Raw genomic sequence first — 18881 nt, 5'->3', positions numbered from 1 at the left:
TGGCCCACTTTCAACTTATATATATTTTTAAAAGTGAAATGAGTCCCTTGTAGACAGCATATAGTTGGGTATGGTCTTTATTCATCTATGTCTTTTGATTGGAGAATTTAATACACTTATATTCAAGGTAATTATAGGTAAAAAATTACTACTACTATTTTGTTAATTGTTTTTTGGTTGTTTTGTATATCCTTTCTTGCTTCTTCATCTCTTGCTGTCTTTGTTTGTGATTAAAATTTATCTCTAGTGGTATGCTTTGATTCCATATTTTTCTGTCTTTTGATATCTAGTATAGGTTTTTGCTTTGTGCTTACCATGAAGCTAAAATAAAGCATCTTATTATAACATACTATCCTAAGCAGATAGCAACTTAATATTGACCATGTAAAAGAACTCTACACTTTTACTTTTCCTCCTTACATTTTGTTTTTGATGTCATAATTTACATCACTTTATATTGTGTATTCCTTAGCAAATTATTGTAGCTTATACATCTAAAGCACTATTTTTAACCGTGTTGTCTTTTAACTTTTGTACTAAAGATATCAGTGATTTATATACCACCATGACAGTATTAGAGTATCTGCAGTTGACTGTGTACTTACTTCTACCAGTGAGTTTTATACATTCCTGCTTTCATGTTACTAATTAGCACTCAGTTCTTTCAGCACAAAGAGCTCCCTTTAGCATTTCTTGTAAGACTGGTGTGGTGGTGATGAATTCCTTCAGCTTTTGCTTGTCTGGGAAAGTCTTTATATCTCCTTCATTTCAGAAGGACAGCTAGGGACTTAGTTTTCATCACTTTCCAATATTACCTAAAATATGGCAGAAAAATATTTTGGAAATTATATCAGATTTCTTAAAACAAGACTTTGTTGAAAAAAGATGTGAAACAAAATTATAAATACGAACTCCTGGCTTTGTGATCTGCCCACCTCAGCCTCCCAAAGAGTTGGGATTAGTGTGAGCCACTGTGCCCGGCCCTGATTATTCATTTTGGGGCCAGGTGCAGTGGCTTACACCTGTAATCCCAGCTCTTTGGGAGGCTGAGGTGGGCAGATCACGAGGTCAGGAGTTTGAGACCAGCCTGACCAACATGGTGAAACCCTATCTCTACTAAAAACACAAAAATTAACCAGGGGTGGTGGTATGTAATCCCAGCTACTCAAGAGGCTGAGGCAGGGGAATCAATTGGACCTGGGAGGTGGAGGTTGCAGTGAACCAAGATCACGCCATTGCACTCCAGCCTGGGTGACAGAGAGACTCTATCTTAAAAAGAAAAAAAAGGAAAAAGAAAGAAAGAAAGAAAGAAGGAAAAGAAATGAATAATCAGTATTCAACCTTATCAAAAGACAGTTAAATTATTTTTCCACTTTCAGGAAAACTTCTTACCCATGAGAATTGGATTTCCTCATGCAGTTTACATCAATGCTTTGAAAAAGTGGAATAATCTTATTTATACTTAACTTTTTAAATTAAGGCAATAAAAGTTGAATATGTCTTTAATACAGTGCATATCTAAATTTCCAATTTCATTGCAAAACCTATTTTCAGGTTTTTATTTTGAATTATAGATTAGATTTATTATTTTATATCTTATTTTTTATGTATATGACTTGTAATTGTACAATTTTTCGTCATATGTATATATTCTCTCTCTATCACATGACATTGACTTCCTATTTTCCATCTTGATATAATGTTTTAAAATAGAGTTTAGAAAGTTAATTTAAATAACTTATTAAATAAATAAGGACAGATATCATCAAGGTATATTTGAATGACAGAGGTTTTGAAACGCTATGGAAGAATAAGCTTTTAGGATCTGTGTTCATCATTGTTCATGGTTGAATTCTTACTTAAGAAAGTAAGACACAAAGTGTTGCAATTATTCTTTCAGCTTATTTAGCTTTATAACTGGATGTAAAGTTTAAGGGAGTTATATTTTTGTCTTTCAATTACTAGAAATTTTGGTTATTACTTAGTCACACATCAAACATGTTTTCACTCATTTTTTCCACAAACCACTATGGTACTTGCACATAGGAACAGAAATGACTATGACTGTAAGTGCTCTCAAAGTATTTACAATTTGATAGTGGAGGCAGACACACAAATACATAACTAATGAAAGGAGAAGTGAATTTTGAACTATAGTAGATATACAAACAAAATGTTGTGGCAGTCCAAAGGAGAAAAAAAAAGTTATGACACAAAGTAGAAAAAAGATCCAAAAGGCTAAACAGTTCTGATGGCATTTGATCGGTAGCTTCAGAAATCAGTAGGTAAAATGGCCAGTTGTAGAATAAAGGATTCTAGGCAGCCATGTCAGCAACGCTCTGAAGTGCAGAAAGTGCAGGATATGTTCATGCATTAGTAGTCTAATGTGGCTGGTACACGAAAATATATAGTGAAAAATGAATCTGTAAAGGAGAAACAAGCCTAAATATCAAATGAAGTAATATAGATTTCATTCAGAAACTTTACTAAGCAACCAGTTAGTACAAAGATTAGTCATTCTCCTTAGTTAACGCCATCATGTGCTGCAGTGTATGCACTGGAACGGAGTCAAGTTTAGAGTGGATACATCCCAAGTCTTTTGGGACAAGTAAATGCCAAGACCAGAGGTCATTATACTATAGCATCCCTGGAGCCATAAAATTGAAATTGGAGATATACCGAAAGACTTTGACTTAAAAGGAAAACCAGCAAAATTAAAGCAAGTATTAAAGAGAGTAACTGATGGGACATTTGCCAGATTCGAATTAATTAAATTCAGCCTTAATTTTTAAAAGTGCTGCTTGCAGCAAAATGAAGCCATCCTTTTCTAATACAGTGAGACAGTAATGTGATCCCATTATGATTCATTTCAAATTTGAGGTTTTCGCCAGTTTATTCAGTTGATTAAGAATAAAGTGATAGTTGGCCGGGCGCAGTGGCTCAAGCCTGTAATCCCAGCACTTTGGGAGGCCGAGACGGGCGGATCACGAGGTCAGGAGATCAAGACCATCCTGGCAAATATGGTGAAACCCCGTCTCTACTAAAAAATACAAAAAATTAGCCGGGCGCGGTGGCGGGCGCCTGTAGTCCCAGCTACTCGGGAGGCTGAGGCAGGAGAATGGCATGAACCCGGGAGGCGGAACTTGCAGTGAGCTGAGATTTGGCCACTGCACTCCAGCCTGGGCAACAGAGCCAGACTCCGTCTCAAAAAAAAAAAAAAAAAAAAAGATAAAGTGATAGTTGCAAATAACATCACTATCAGGAAGATGTCAAATGAAAGACATTGTTCCCATTTTCACCTGCCCTCTATGCTCTCAGCTTTAGTATTAATAAGATTTGAGATTAATTAATCCTGGAATCAGGAAATTAAACCATAAGTTATGAAAATCCAACAGTTTTTTATTTCAAGAGATTTTGCTTCATCCTTGTGCATCTATTTGAATGTGTGGGCATGCCTAGAAACGCCTGCTTTTAGTGAAATGGGCGGGTATGAGATGTATTGATTGGGTTCTTCCTGCCATTGACTCTCTAACGAACCTGTCACTTCTCCAAGTAGTGAATCATGTGGACAGGGTGCATTGCATTTTATTGGTTTGTTTTCTTTCTTTCTTTTTCCTTCATCCAGAGCATTCGTAACCGAGGCACATTTGCCTTTTGCAACTAAGCTGTACTGAATTCCAAAGCCATAGAAATATCCATTTTAACCTGGAAAGTCCTTTTCTTTGCTAGTCCAGAAGGTTTTCTAACATGAACAAGATCCTCTCAAGCACTCTTTGCTTTGGACTCCTAACTTTGTCATCTGTGTTGATCTTTTTACAATCTGTGCATGGACGGCCATATTTTACCCAAGGTACGTGCACATCAATTTAAAATCCTGCAGGCAGGTAAATAATTCTTCTATTTCTACTTGAACAACTTTGATTTTTCTGCCATTGTTGAAATAATGTTGTAAGAAATAAATATTAGTTAACAGCCAAACCTTCCTTAAGTAGTTGCTGGTCAGAATTAAATGTCATCTTCAATGCTGTTCTTTTCAAGTAGATTAATTTTACCCAAATTAATTTTATCCAATATTGCACTAAATTCACTTCAACTATACTTTAAATATTGGGGTGCTTGTTTCTCATTTGTAGTCCATGACCAAAGATTGGGAATGTATCAATAGTATTATATTCTTCATATTTCAGAACTCTCTCTTGGGGAAAGGAAAAGGAGATTTTCATCTTACAAGACTATTAGTAAGTTCTTTCTGAAAAGAGTACAACAAAGAAAAATACATCAAAATAGAAACTTGTATTTGCAGAGATTTGCAGAAAATAAAGCATTGGGGGAAATCATAGCAGTTTCAGGAGGGCAATGCTAACACCTACATTACACATTTTTTATCACATTTCCAACATACTTAGGATACTTATATGAAATGAAATAATTCCATCTATGACAGCTAGAAAATATACACCATGATAAAATTAGTGAAAATAAGTTTCTGCTCTTAATATTGTAATGTATATAATTTTTATTTAAAATTTTTGGTTCTTCTATAGAAAAGGTAGCTCTTAAACTGAGAATTCATAGAGCGAGATTTAGTAGTGATTTATTAGGCAAACAACCTAGCCTCATTGAAACTTTAATACATTGCTTTATGTTTCCAAAATAGTGACTTAAAGTAATGTTCTCTAATGTCTTTTCCAGCCTGAAATTCTTGCTGTTTCTCTCATCTAACTGACTTCCTTGTCAGGAAGAGGGAGATAACCTTTTACTCTCAGCTTACTTAAGGGGAACTAAGACAGAATGTAATAAATTTTGTTTACATGACATTAGATTGAGAAAAGAGATCAAGTTTCCAATTTCTGATTCTAATTCCATTTTACTAGACCTTGTTACCTCAGTCAATAAAAAGTAGAGTAGTTCTGTTGGCAGAGGAAATAAAATTGCATAATCCCTTATTATTTATTTATGAGGATTTTACCCATTGAAAAACAAGTAGTCTCAGGGACCTAAATACAAGCCTGGGAATCAAAGATTCTGGATTTTATCCATGACACTCACATTCTGTCTTTGGCCAGCCACAATCATTGCATTTGGTCGGTCTCCATTGCTCTTTCTAGGAAATAACGAAATTTCCAATGTTTCTAACATAATGTAAACATGAGAGGAAAAATGTGATTATTTGCTGAAGACTTTGCAAAATTAGGATTAGGCAACTGTAATTTCTAATTTCATGTGCTTATGAAATAGAGAAAAATCTGCCTCTAAAGCATTTGCTAGATTACGGTTAAATAACACGTCTGACCTCAGAATGCCACACAGTTATATGCATATATATCACTGGCAGCACAGTGGAACTATTTCTCTCAGAGACCTCTTTGATCTCAGTTTTACTATATCTAAATAAGGAAGATTAAATTATTAATAAGGTTATTTTCTATCTAAATAGTCCACGATTAGAGTGAGCTCTTCTCCATGTATACCTTTTTTAAATTCACTATTTGACTTCTTTTAGTCTTTTAATATAATTTTAAAATAAGCATTGATCTGCTGACATAGACTACAAAGTTGGGGTTATCAGCTTTTCTCTGTGTGTTAGAACTCGCCAAGACAAATGGCACAATCCTCCCAGCTTACATCTGGTAGGGGCCATATAAAAGTGTGCCTGAGGGAATGAGCCTGAAATCGGGCAAACTGCCTAACACAGCGGAGGAAGAAAGAGTATCATGACCACGAAGATTATGGGAAATTTATTTTGGGGAATATAGTCGTTTTGGGAGTTTCCAGATTTCTTTCTGGTAAAATTTCTTGTCTCTATGCAGTGAAAACCCTCCCACGTAAATGGAAAGCAAAGAGACAACTAAATTTTTTAAGATTCAGTATCTCGAGTAGTAACGAATCACCATTTTGTGTGTAATATTTACAAAAATACTCTCTCATGTTGGAACAGCTTTGCCATCTCTTGTGTCAAATGTATGTCTACACTCAGATATTTTATATTCAAATATTTCCTTTATTAATGTTAACCGTTCAAAGATAGAAACATTAGGAACATCATTTTTTGTTTTAAATCTGTTTTAAAACTAAGTATGAAAACGAAAAACAAAAGACTCATTTTTCTGTTGCTTTTTTTTTTTTTAGCCAGTATCTTAACTTCAGAAATCAACTTTTTAAAATTCCTTGAGAAAAGTTTTTCTTCAGAGACTCCCATAAAAGAGGTGTTTTTTCTTAAGAGATAGTGATGAGGAATTTCTGAAGACAAAGAGTTATAGAGGTATAATTATTGGAAGCAAGACTAATAAAGAAAGGCAAATCTATCAGTTTTGTTTTTTGAAAAATGTTTCACTTAACTATGCAGAGGAATGGACTGTGAATTAAGGGGAAAAAAGCTTTAGATCCATACTTTTCTAATTAGATTACTCTTAGTCACATACATTTTCTAAATTGAAGGTAATGAATCTGTTTCTCTTATCATAGTTGTCTTTCTGAAACAAGTAATTATTGTTATCTGGCTCTGAAATATCCTATCTTTTTTTCAATGAAAACATTTTAAAGATTACAATTTAACATTTTAAATGAATGGTTAAAATAAAAATTACATTATTTCATAATAATGTCTTTCTTTTAAACTGAACTATCTCTGAGAGTCTTTGTAAAATTGATGCTGAGCAAAATTTGATAATCTATTGGTATTTTAAATACTCAAAAGAAAATTTCACCAATAACTTTTATGTTTATGAAGCAAAGAAAATTGAAGAATTGAGCAACAATTAAGTGTCTTTGGTTAATGTAGAAAATTGTGATTCTGTCACCTACCCCAAATTATTCATTTTCTTCTTTTTAATTAGCCATTTAACTGTTTCAATTTATCAACTAACATTTTGTAGAGACAGGAAAGACAGGTGATTTTAAGAAATAGTCTAATCAACTTATAAGTCGTTTCTCTAGCTGAAACCATGTACTCACTCCTAAACTTAAATCTTATTAATATTGCCTCTACTCACACTCTAACAGTACAAGAAGGCAGTGAGAAGAAAAAATGATCTTACAGAAATTATGTGATAAAGGTTTGGTTTTTCAGGCCATTTCACTAAAGTTCATTGTAATATACTAATTATTATTTCAATTGAATTATTTGTCAATGGATATTTTTTGAATCTTCATGTTTTATAGCTTGCTAGAAGTCTCTTGTCTCAATTTCTACTCCAGAATGAAGATAATTTAGTACTGAGACATTTAGGCAGCTGAGGAATGAATGACTGTGAGGTAAATTGACAAAGATGAAAACATGTCAGTTCGGAAGAGGCTGATACCATCCTAGCTCTGCCACAATCTTCCTTGGATGTTTTAAAGGAAATTCATGGAACATGAACTGGCTTATACATAAATGTGTATATCAAATAAAACCACAAAATAAAATGTTATTTTTTTCTTTTGAAAACTACTTTTAGTTTATACTTATGTTAAATAAAATAGTAGAACATTCTAGAAACAGAGATTAAAAAGAAGAAAGTAAAATTCACCTCCAATTCTCCTACTCAGAAATAATCACAGGAAAAACTGCAGGGTGCAACCCTCCAGGTATATGCATATATTCTCTCTCTTTCTGTGTCTGTCTCTCTTTGTCCATATTCATTCAATATATATTCAATCCTTTTTTTAATGACCCATCCCTTTGGATTATACACTCTCTCTACATTTCTTTTGTTGTTAAATATACAAATTGATAGTTGCCTGTAAGACCAATTTAATTAGAAATATTTTCGGTGACTCAGATTGAAACTGGTGGTTTTTGATCATTACAGGAAATGAAATACTTCCAGATAAAAATTATCCAAATCGTGAGGAACTGTTGCTGGCTCTACTGAATAAAAATTTTGATTTCCAAAGACCTTTCAACACTGGTGAGTTAAGGATAAAGTCAAGCTCTATTTATTAAAAAATAACAGAATCTATTTTGTCTTGAGACTTGCTGTTTCTAAATGTTAATTGATATTAAATGAAATAATTACTCCTTTGCATGTTACACTAAAGATTTAAGTGATTTTTTTTGTTTTATATTTATGTTAAATCCATAGAGTTATTAACAAATATTAAAAGCCTATTTTGGTCAATTTGAGGGTCCTAATGCGATTGGTAACCATATAATAAAAAAAAATGGTTACCTTTATTCATGTTTTCTTCTCATCTGTGCAATTCTCCACTAGTACCACCAGTATTTTCTTTTATTAAATGTTTCAAAAATGTTATATTTATAGGTTTCTTCTAGAAATTTCACAAATTAACTGCAGCTTTGTTGTAGTTAATTTGGCATTATTTTAATCAAAATCTTTCAATTTTAAGAAATGATTGGAGTACAGATGATGAATGAAAAATTTAGGCTACACCAATTGAGATTATTTTTATTTGAAGAACAGGATAATCTGACTTACAAATATCCATCAGATTGTCTTCCAAGAAATGACTGAGATTTTGTCAGAAATTTAGCAAGTCTAGCCTAAGAGAAAATGTGACCAAATGATACTGTGCTACTCACCCATACAACATCTGAAGTAGTCTAAAAATGTCTGTATTCAGACAACAAAATGCAAGTTAAAAGAATAACTTAATAAATACTTTTAAAATTCAGGGTTTTTAAACTAAAAGTAATATATTCCTATTGAAAAATAAGTGAAATTTGTAAAAACAAAAAATTTGTACCCAAATTTTAAGACCTGGAGCAAGTTAGCATTAGTATTTTGGAGAATTTTCCTCTTTTTTTTTTTTTTTTTTTTTTGAGACGGAGTCTCGCTCTGTCGCCCAGGCTGGAGTGCAGTGGCCGGATCTCAGCTCACTGCAAGCTCCGCCTCCCAGGTTTACGCCATTCTCCTGCCTCAAGTAGCTGGGACTACAGGCGCCCACCACCTCGCCCGGCTAGTTTTTTGTATTTTTTAGTGGAGACGGGGTTTCACCGTGTTAGCCAGGATGGTCTCGATCTCCTGACCTCGTGATCCGCCGGTCTCGGCCTCCCAAAAGAGAATTTTCTTCTTGATTGAATTATGCATAGGATACATGGCCTGCTTTTCTTCTTCCCATTTAATGTTTTATGAGAATTTCCACATGCCAGCAAAAATGGTTTATTTCTAAATCATAGGTCATGTTAGAACTATGGTCTACTTTAGAAAAACTTTGTACTTATTGTTGAAAGTTAGATATTTCAGATGTCATAACTGATTGTATTTCAATACTATGGGCATTGAAAAAATATACTGGAGATTTTGTATTAGGAATGGGTGGATGATGTCAAATCATACGAAAAAGATCTGTGCTTTCTACATAAGATTCTAAATGTGTGTACTGAAGCAAATTAAATATCACTTGCGATATACGTTTTTTCATATGACAAATATGTCTTGCAGATCTAGCATTGCCTAACAAACTGGAAGAACTTAACCAGGTGAGAATGTGAAATACTTAAATGATCAATTTTAACAACAATTATAAGGAAATTTCTTCTTGGCACAATGTTTTTTAAAAGAAATTATTAATACTACAATGTAAAACTTCTATTCCTGCTAAACAAAGGGTGAAGCTGTTTTACAGGAAAAGAAAAATCAAATTATACTAACACAAAACAAAACAAAACTATGGCTGAAGTGATCTTTCTATTTAATGTCTAGAAATCTGGATTCTAATTTTAGCTTTGCAATTACCAAACTATGAAACCTGGGGCAAACAAATTCTCTAGACTGAAATCTCCTCATCTGTAAAATGGGAGGCTATAAATAGATGGATGTTTTTGAAGTTATTGTTTTTAAACAGTGGGAATCTTTTCTCCCCCAAATGTTGTGTTTTTCCAGCAAATGAAACATGTAAAAGCAGAGCTGTTTGGCTTGAAGCAGCTGGTTTGAAGAGCCTGAAGTGCTGCCCTTTTGATGGGGGCCCCTAGCAACACCATTTTCTCTGTGCAATTCCATTATTCTGCAAACCGTATGGCCGTTTGGGAGAGAGAATTATTCTCATCATTCTCTTTTGAGTAGCACCAACATGGAGATAAACAGTGGTTCAGGCTGAACCCTACTTTTGTAGTTAGTTCTTCAGGGCTTAAGGCAATTCATAACCTTGTTAAAAATTAAAATAAGTAGAATTCTAGATAGACATCTTAGGGCCTCTAAATACTTTTTCCTTCCAACTAGAAAAGACAAAAAAATTCAGGAAATCCAAGCATTGACATAATAATTTGTAGCTCCTTGAAAAGACCTGCTCATTATAGATGACACAAAATAAAGTCCAAGTACACAGGCTGTATCTACAGGTTCCCCATTAACAGCTAGAGGTGATTTCCTTTTGCCCAAAACCTATTTCTTTCTGATCTTTTGTTGAGTCATGTACCTTTCCTAGTCAGCCCCTAAATGAATGTTCCCTTTTTTCTTCTCTCTTTTTTGTTTTTTTTCTTTCTTTGTTTCCATTTCCTCCTTTTTCTCTCTTCCTTTCTTTTGTCCATTTTTTCTCCTTTTTTCTTTCTTTTATCTTTCCTCTTCTTCAACAAAGAGCAGCTTTTTTTTTTTTTTTTGAGATGGAATCTCGCTCTGTTGCCCAGGCTGGAGTACAGTGGTACGATCTCAGCTCATTGCAACCTCCACCTCCTGGGTTCACACCATTCTCCTGCCTTAGCCTCCCAAATAACTAGGACTACAGGTGCCCGCTACCATGTCCGGCTAATTTTTTGTATTTTTTGTAGAGGTGGAGTTTCACTGTGTTAGCCATGGTGGTCTCCATCTCCTGACCTTGTGACCTGCCTACCTTGGCCTCGCAAAGTGCTGGGATTACAGGCATGAGCCACCATGCCTGGCCAACAGCATGGCTTTATACAAGACTAATTAATTATCATTTTACAGTTTTATCAGCTGGAAAAACTAAAAGAACAGCTAGTGGAGAAGGATTCTGAGATGTCCTATGCTATAGATGGTCTATTCTCTTCTCATCCTAGCGAACGAGGTAAGCTTTTATTTCAAGGTTTTAAGATTGACTTCCAAAAGATGATTTTTGCAGTTATTTCTGAGAGGAAGATGATTCAGTTGACATTTCTTAATCTTGTGGTGGTGATCAATAAAAAGGTTCATATTAAAAAAATATATTCCGATAAAAGTGTTACCATATAAATGTATTTGAGCTTTCTGGTATTTACAACAGGGGGCAAGTTCACACTTCTCAGGTTTAAATAAAATAGGTCCCTATTGCATAAACTCTGGCTTACCCTTGCTATTTTGGCTTAAACACTGAAGCAGCAAAGACCACAAATAGAAAGAATCCCTTTTAAGTCAATTTGAAATTTCACAGAATCTATTCTGACATAAGGGGAAACTTCATTGCTATAACACTTGTTCCAAGGTTCGATTCATAGCGTTTTATTTTAGAAAGATTACTTTTTTGGATTATGCTTTTGGATAATTTTTCCTAGGAAATTATTGTTTCTTACTGCCTTTGTTTTTATTTTTGAAAATTATCGTATTACTGTTTCTTTATTCATGTAGTGATGAGAGATTTCCTAAGGCATATTTATTTTTACTTGTCCCCTATACCAGATTTGTCTTTAACTTCTGTAAAATCATATTTTCACAATATTACTGAGGGAAGAAGGTGGACCAGTGTCAAGCCCTGAACACATACCAGACATTTTATATTTTAATGTCTCAAAATATAGTTATTAAGCATTCAGACTCTAGAGCTAGACTGCCTGGGTTCAAATTTTAACTTTGACTACCTACGCAACCTTGGAGAGTTATCTAATTTCTTCTGCCTCATTTTCTTTGCCTAAAAATGCGGATAATAATATTAATTTTCATGGGATTGTTGAGAGGAGTACATGAGTTAATTTAATTTACTTAACTTAAAATAATTCCTGGTATGTAGTAAGTACTATGTAAGCTTAACTTAAAAAAATTATTTTGATCATTATTACTACAATTATTTTCTACACGAATCCCATACGATGGCTATTAATATGACTTTTTTTATAGACGAGAAAACTGCATCTCAGAAGGGTTAAATTTCGTGCTGAAAATAACCCAACTGCTAAGTGACTTAGCTAGTAAGGCTGAAGGATAAAGTGGCAGAAGATGAAGTGGAGGGTAGGAGGGAGAGAATTTAGTGACTTTTTTTTTTTTGAGATGGAGTTTCACTGCCCAGGCTAGAGTGCAATGGCAGAATCTCAGCTCACTGCAAACCTCTGCCTCTGGGGTTCAAGCAAGTCTCCTGCCTCAGTTTCCCAAGTAGCTGGGATTACTGGTATGCACCATCACGCCCAGCTAATTTTTGTATCTTTAGTAGAGATGGGTTTCACCATATTGGTCAGGCTGGTCTGATTCGGGATATATTTTGAATAAAAGTCAACGAATTTTGCTGAAGAATTACACATGAAGTATAAAAAATAGGCAGTGTCAAAAATTACTCCAAGGTTTTTGTTTTGAGCAACGAGGAACAAAGGACAGTTTCTGTTTATTGAGCCAAGGATAACTGGAGAAGAAAGTACAAGAGAAAGATTGAAATAGAGATTTGTTGGACCTTTCCTGAATCAGTATAGCTTAGGCTATTATGTGTTAACAGTTTTAATCTAAATCTCAGAGACATAGTGTAATAAATCGAGAATCAAGTCCAATGCTTGTAGCACAGCACCGCTCTATTCTGTAGCCCTGTCATCTAGAATGTTGATACAGCTTAACTGCCTCCAACATTGCAAAACAGAAGAGGATAAAGGATACATCCCAGTTTTCAATTGCCTCAGTTCAGAAGGGGCACACATCATTTCTACTGAAGTCCATTGGCCGGGATTAGTCACAGACTACCACCAACATAAGGCAAGGAAGGTTAGTAAACATAAGGAAGTGTTTATAGTACTTGGTGAGCACTGCCTCTATCATAGTCTATCCTTCGATCTCTTCTTAAAAACATAGACTATTCCCAACTCATTCTCGTTAGAGACAACCCCAGATCTCTACTAGTAACTGCACTCAGCACAAAGAACAGGCTTTGCAGGATACATTTACTAGTCTTCATCAGATATAATGTGGCCACTGTTTTTTTTTGAGACGGACTGTCACTGTGTAGCCCAGGCTGGAGTGCAGTGGCATGATCTTGGCTCACTGCAACCTCTGCCTCCCGGGTTCCAGCTATTCTCCTGCCTCAGCCTCCTGAGTAGATGGGACTACAGGTGCCGCCACCAAGCCTGGCTAGTTTTTTTGAATTTTTAGTAGAGATGGGGGTTTCATCATGTTGGCCAGTCTGGTCTCAAACTCCCGACCTCAAGTAATCCACCTGCCTTGGCCTCTTAAAGTGCTGGGATTACAGGCGTGAGGCACCATGCCCAGCCAAGCTACTCTTCATTCACAGACCTATTAACTGAAAAGAAGAGTTATTATTCACCCCATACAAATCCAACAGTTAGCAGGGGAACAGAGAAAGGATAATTGCAATCAACGGCAACCTGAACATACTGCCTGCCAATTTGTTCTTTTCCAGCCTTTCTTCTAGGAGCTCTAGTCACATGGTCTGAATCCCAAGCTGTTGCAGATGCCAGTTTTACCACTTATTTTGTCATTTAATAAAATACCTCTTAATTTTTCAAACCTATGATATCAGTTTCCATATCTGCCATTAATGAGTTGCTGATACTGTGTCAGATTTTAGGTATGTTTTAGAGCAGCACCCTCACTTCACATTATCAAACTGTATATTGGGATATGCTAAGCAAGCTAACAAAATAGCCTTTAAATCTCAGTCCTGCATCTTTCTATGATTTTGATCGAGTTTACATGAAGTCTTACATATGCTGATTATTTTTCCTTCACTTCATGCATACACTATGTGGAACACATGGTCTCCATGTACCTATAGTAGGACAGGAGACAGATGAAGCAGGTAAATATGCTTTTAACTGCAAGAGCTATGCATATGATCCCAATTTAACTTAATGGGGATGTGGGATGCCTAGGAAATATAGAGAAGTTTTAGGAATAGTTGAAGAGTTGTATTCCTACCACATATTTTGGGTTTGTTATGCCATAGATAATAAAATCTTCCAGTAGTAAATTGAGTAGGAGATTAAATGTATGTATGAATTTGAAGTTAGTGAATATGAATTTATATCTCCAATCAGCCCAGATTAAAGATACACATTTGACAGTTATCCGCATAAAAATATTGTTTGGCATTGTGAAGAGACCATCTAGGGAGTGACTCCAAATATAAAGAAAAGATATCTAAAGACTGAGGCCCAGATCATTCCAAGGGCAGAAACTGAGCAGATGAGGCAGAATCAACAAAAGAGGCTGAGTAGGAGTAGGTACAAGGAAGGAGGCAAGAAAGCAACACCCAGAAGTCAAGTAAAAAAACTGTTTCTGAGTGAGACTCCATCTCAAAAAAAAAAAAAAAAACAAACTGTTTCCAGGAAAAAGGAGTTCAAGTCTATCCAAAGCTATTGTTACCAAAACACCAGGGGTTCAGTCTAGGTCCTGCAGCTCACTCACTGCACAGAAAGCTGATCACTGAGACAAGTATTGCCAAGGAAGAAGGCTTTAATTGGGTGCTGCAGCCAAGGAGATGGAAGCTCAGTGTCAAATCCATCTCTCTAACTCACTAAAACTAGGGTTTATATAGCAGGGAAGAAATGTAACTATGTGTGAGAAAGGCAAGGAAGCAATCATGATGAATGAGGGGTCTAATATCTCATTGTCTGGATGTGGTGATCTCGTGAATTTCAGTTCTTTGATACTTTTTTTTTTTTTTTAATACAGAGTCTTGCTCTGTCACCAGGCTGGAGTGCAGTGGTGCGATCTCTGCTCACTGCAACCTCTGCCTCCCATGTTCAAGCGATTCTCTTGCCTCAGCCACCCAAGTAGCTGGGACTACAGGCATGCAGCCACCACCCCCAGCTAATTTTTGTATTTTTAGTAGAGACAGGATTTCACCATGTTGGTCAGAATGGTCTCGATTTCCTGACCTCGTATCTGCCCACCTCGGCCTCCCAAAGTGCTGGGATGACAGGCGTGAGCCACTGCACCCTCCCTTTGACACTTTGTTTGAGAGGCCTAAAGGTCGTTTCCTGAGGAAGAAACTCAGCTAAAACAAATACAAGCTTTAAGCTTTAACAGCAGAAGGGTCAATTTCTGATTATCCAAAAACAACTGTCTATGGGACTATTGGGCTGGTTTCACTATGATAGATCCAGTAAAATGAGGACTGAGAACTTCCAGTCGAATTCAGTGGAGGAAAGGTCATTAATGGCCTTGCCAAGGATTGTTTGGTGAACTTTTTGTTAAAGAAAACATGACTATAGAACTGGAACCACTGGCGATAGAAAATTATCTTAAAGAATTTTGTGCTGAGGAATAGAAAAAAATTTGGTACATCAGCTAGAATGATTTGAAAGCATCCAAAAAAAAACCACACACACACAGACACACACAAAACCCTTTTTGTTTATTTATTTTTAAGCAAGTAGATACTGCAACATGTTTGTAGGCCAGGTACCAGTGGCTCACACTTGCAATCCCTCTACTTTGGGAGGCCAAGGCAGGAGAATCACTTGTGCCCAGTCATTTGAGACCAGCCTGGCCAATATAGGGAGGCTGTGTCTCTACAAAAACATTAAAAAATTAGCCTGGTGTGGTGACCCACATTAGTAGTCCCAGATACTCATGAGATTGAGACCGGAGGGTCCCTTGAGCCCAGGATTTCAAGGTTGCAGTGAGCTATGGTTGTGCCACTGCACTCCAGCTTGGGTGACAAAGCTGAACATAACCCACATTGCACATGAAGTGTTCTAATGTTGCCATAACTAGAGACTAACCACTGTGAATAACAACATATGAAGATGAAATAGACCCAGAAATCCAGCTTAAGAAAGTAAAAACTTATGCTTACTATGAAATATTGTACCTTTCTTTAATCTTTTAATATATTGTCGATAGAGATCTGCTACAAATATAGCTATTCAACTCCTAGCATCATGCTAAAAACAGAGAATACAAGAGTTAACAAGACAGCCATTAAGTGACACGAGAAAGTTGGTTGGGGTTTTACTTTATGTAAATGATAACTGGTGCACGCTATAAACATTGGGGAATTGGCTCTACCACCAATATGACTCATGACAGTTCCCTTTGACCACATCCAAAAAGTTCTCCAAACTCTATTCCATTGTATATTTAATCGAACTGTTCATGTGGTATAAGTCTTGGCTAAGTGTAAGTTTATGTTCTTCTGCCAGACTCAGATATTCAAAGGCATCTGAAAGGACAGAAAGAACAGTGATGATAACTTTCCAAAGCATACTATAAGAAGAAGATTGGCCAGACATGGTGGCATGCACCTGTAGTCCCAGCTACTCAGGAGGCTGAGGTTAGAGAATCACTTGAGTCTGTAGCACTCTATAATCATGCCTATGAATAGCCACTGTGGTTCAGGCTGGGGAACATAGTGAGAAGCCTCATCTGAAAAAAAAAAAAGACTGAGAAAAAAGAAGACGGTTAGATTAGTGGGTGAGGCGCCTCACTTCAATGTCTGAAAATAGACTTCTGCTTTTGCAGGGTTTGAATGTGGCTTCTAAGGGAAACTGTGGCTCTTGAAGAAATGAAAAATAGGCTCTGAGTGATATCATAACGCTGTTTATATGTGGTGATAAACACAGGGGCTACAGTGTATTTGGGGAGGAAAACCTGGGCAAGCAGATAGAAATTTATCATTCATTTCAATGAGAGATTATATCTTTTTCAAGTCTTTTTCACTGTAAATACTGCTGATCAACAATGAATCAAAGACCCTTCTCCCAAGGGACTTAGTTTTATAAGGTCTTTAAGTAAAAGGAAATTAGAGAAGCTGATAATTAGCCAGATGCAACTTCTCTAAGTCAAGTGATCGGTAACAACCTACAGAAGGTTTAAAATGATTCACTTATATATTTGAAGATTGAAATGCCAATATATTTGGTTTGATTTCTCTGAAGAATCATTTTATGATCAGAGTGGGAAGGCTAAATGTGATGATAAATGAAGTTAATTAAATATCATTTTATGGTCTGCAAAGTGACCTTCAAACTGTCTTCCTTCCTTTTCACTCAATAAATAGACTGTCATTAGCACTGCTTTTTTACTTATGTGACTTTCTTTTTGGTATTTCAGTTACCTCAAGTGTAAAATAGAGGTTTGAATCTCATAGGGCAGTCCATCGAATTCTCTAGACTGTATTATATGTATTATAATGTACAACAGTGCTGTCCAGTAGAATTTTCTGTGATGGGAACATTCTCTAGTTTGTACTGCCCATTATGGTAATCACTGGCTACAAGTGCTACTGAGCACTTGAAACATGACTAGTATGATGGAGATGCTGAATTTTTAATTTATTTAATTGTAATTAACTTAAAGATCCACATAAGGCTAGTAGCTACCACATTGACTGTCCCTTTTAAAAACTTCACTCTCTCATCGAGCCACACATAAGCTGTTTATTCAAGAGAAAGTTTTATCAAATATTCTTCTAATAAAAAAGGTATTTTGTTTTCTTCTTTAGCTTGCTTTTGGAAATACTGTGTTTAAAGCTTTTTCTCAGGATGCAAAGAAAGATAAGAATATCAGGAAAAGATATGTATCTACCCACTCTACTGTTTAAAATTGTAGCTGTTTCAATCACAAAGAAACTGGCATTTATTCTGCATATGATGTTTTTACCTTGTTCTTGTTACTAAGTCAATTGTAATAAGCTTAAGGTTTATGTTGTGAATAATCACTATCAGTTGCACTTTTGAATGGCATGTCATTATCAAAATGGGTCTGTAGAGCTAGAGTTGAAAATGCTGTATCTATTGTATGCTTTCTATAAATTCATTGCTCATGTAAAGTTTTGTCCTGTTGTGACTATGCTGAACTATTAATTAAAACATTTTGAAAAGCATCTTGGAAGGTTAAATTATGTTGTCTCATGTTACATGGCAAATATGCATTATTGTTCTTTCTCATTTTTATGACTGTGTTGGCCACCTCTCTTTTCTATGAATTTGAACAATGGTCATTGAGACTACCCCAACAAATGAATACATTACTAAAGGAGAAACACATTTATTAAACTCTGGGGAAAAAGTACTAGATGTCTTAAAGATAGAACGTTAAGAAAATTTTCTTAAAATAATGATTTGCCTTTTGTTTTCTTAATTTTCATGTCTGCCTTCTCCACAACATGAGAAATTATTTGAGACTCTCAGCATGCTTGTAAGAGTTTAGACACAATGTGGTTAAAAAAAACCAAAAACCAAAAAACAAACAAAAACAAAACCAAAAAAACAAAAACCACAAAAATTCGTTGGCTTTCTCTTGATTAGTTTTTGTTTCACGTCTATACATCATACTGCCCTTGCTTACATCTAAACAAATTTATTTAGTCAATTAAAAGTTGGATAGTCAACCTCAATTTTGTTTACAATCTGTGCTGGCACAAATATATGGCCAAAGTAACTTTACAATGAAAGAATATTAATGGCTAGCTTACTCTGTGATAGCTGACCAGATCAGTCTACGTACCACCTTTTACAATATGGGGAGGAGAAGATACAGTTTAATCTAAGTAACATTGTGTGGTGCTTAAGATAAAGCTGTCTTATAAGATAAAATGAATAATATTGCTTAATCTATTAAAAAAAATTAAGGGGCCGGGCATGGCGGCTCACGCCTGTGATCCCAACAATTTGGGAGGCCGAGGCGGGCAGATCACCTGAGGTCAGTAGTTTGAGACCAGCCTGACCAACATGGAGAAACCCTGTCTCTATTCAAAACACAAAATTAGCTGGGTGTGGTGGCACATGTCTGTAATCCCTGCTGAGGCAGGAGAATCACTTGAACCCAGGAGGCGGAGGTTGCCATGAG

At 35.6% G+C, this 18881-nt stretch overlaps 1 protein-coding gene across 1 annotated transcript; it reads left to right on the top strand.

The window, feature by feature from the left end:
* The first annotated feature begins 3700 nt into the window (after window positions 1–3700).
* UTS2B (urotensin 2B) lies at window positions 3701–17582 on the top strand. The gene is made up of 5 exons (XM_025377668.1): window positions 3701–3850; window positions 7794–7892; window positions 9387–9424; window positions 10875–10965; window positions 17536–17582. The coding sequence occupies exons 1-5, from the start codon at window positions 3748–3750 to the stop codon at window positions 17559–17561; spliced, it is 357 nt and encodes a 118-aa protein (XP_025233453.1). The 5' UTR covers window positions 3701–3747; the 3' UTR covers window positions 17562–17582.
* The last annotated feature ends 1299 nt before the right edge of the window (window positions 17583–18881 follow it).

This window comes from Theropithecus gelada, chromosome 2 (genome assembly GCF_003255815.1).
Source record: "Theropithecus gelada isolate Dixy chromosome 2, Tgel_1.0, whole genome shotgun sequence".
Lineage (NCBI taxonomy): Eukaryota > Metazoa > Chordata > Mammalia > Primates > Cercopithecidae > Theropithecus > Theropithecus gelada.
The sequence above is the reverse complement of the archived record's forward strand: the minus strand, read 5'-3'. Positions and strand labels throughout refer to the sequence as shown.

Bases quoted from the DNA above. Each gene is read 5' to 3' on its own strand.
- UTS2B (XM_025377668.1), top strand. From the start codon at position 3,748: ATGAACAAGATCCTCTCAAGCACTCTTTGCTTTGGACTCCTAACTTTG. The intron at 7,893-9,386 runs GTGAGTTAAGGA...TATGTCTTGCAG, and splicing joins CCAAAGACCTTTCAACACTG to ATCTAGCATTGCCTAACAAA. The intron at 10,966-17,535 runs GTAAGCTTTTAT...TTTCTTCTTTAG, and splicing joins TTCTCATCCTAGCGAACGAG to CTTGCTTTTGGAAATACTGT.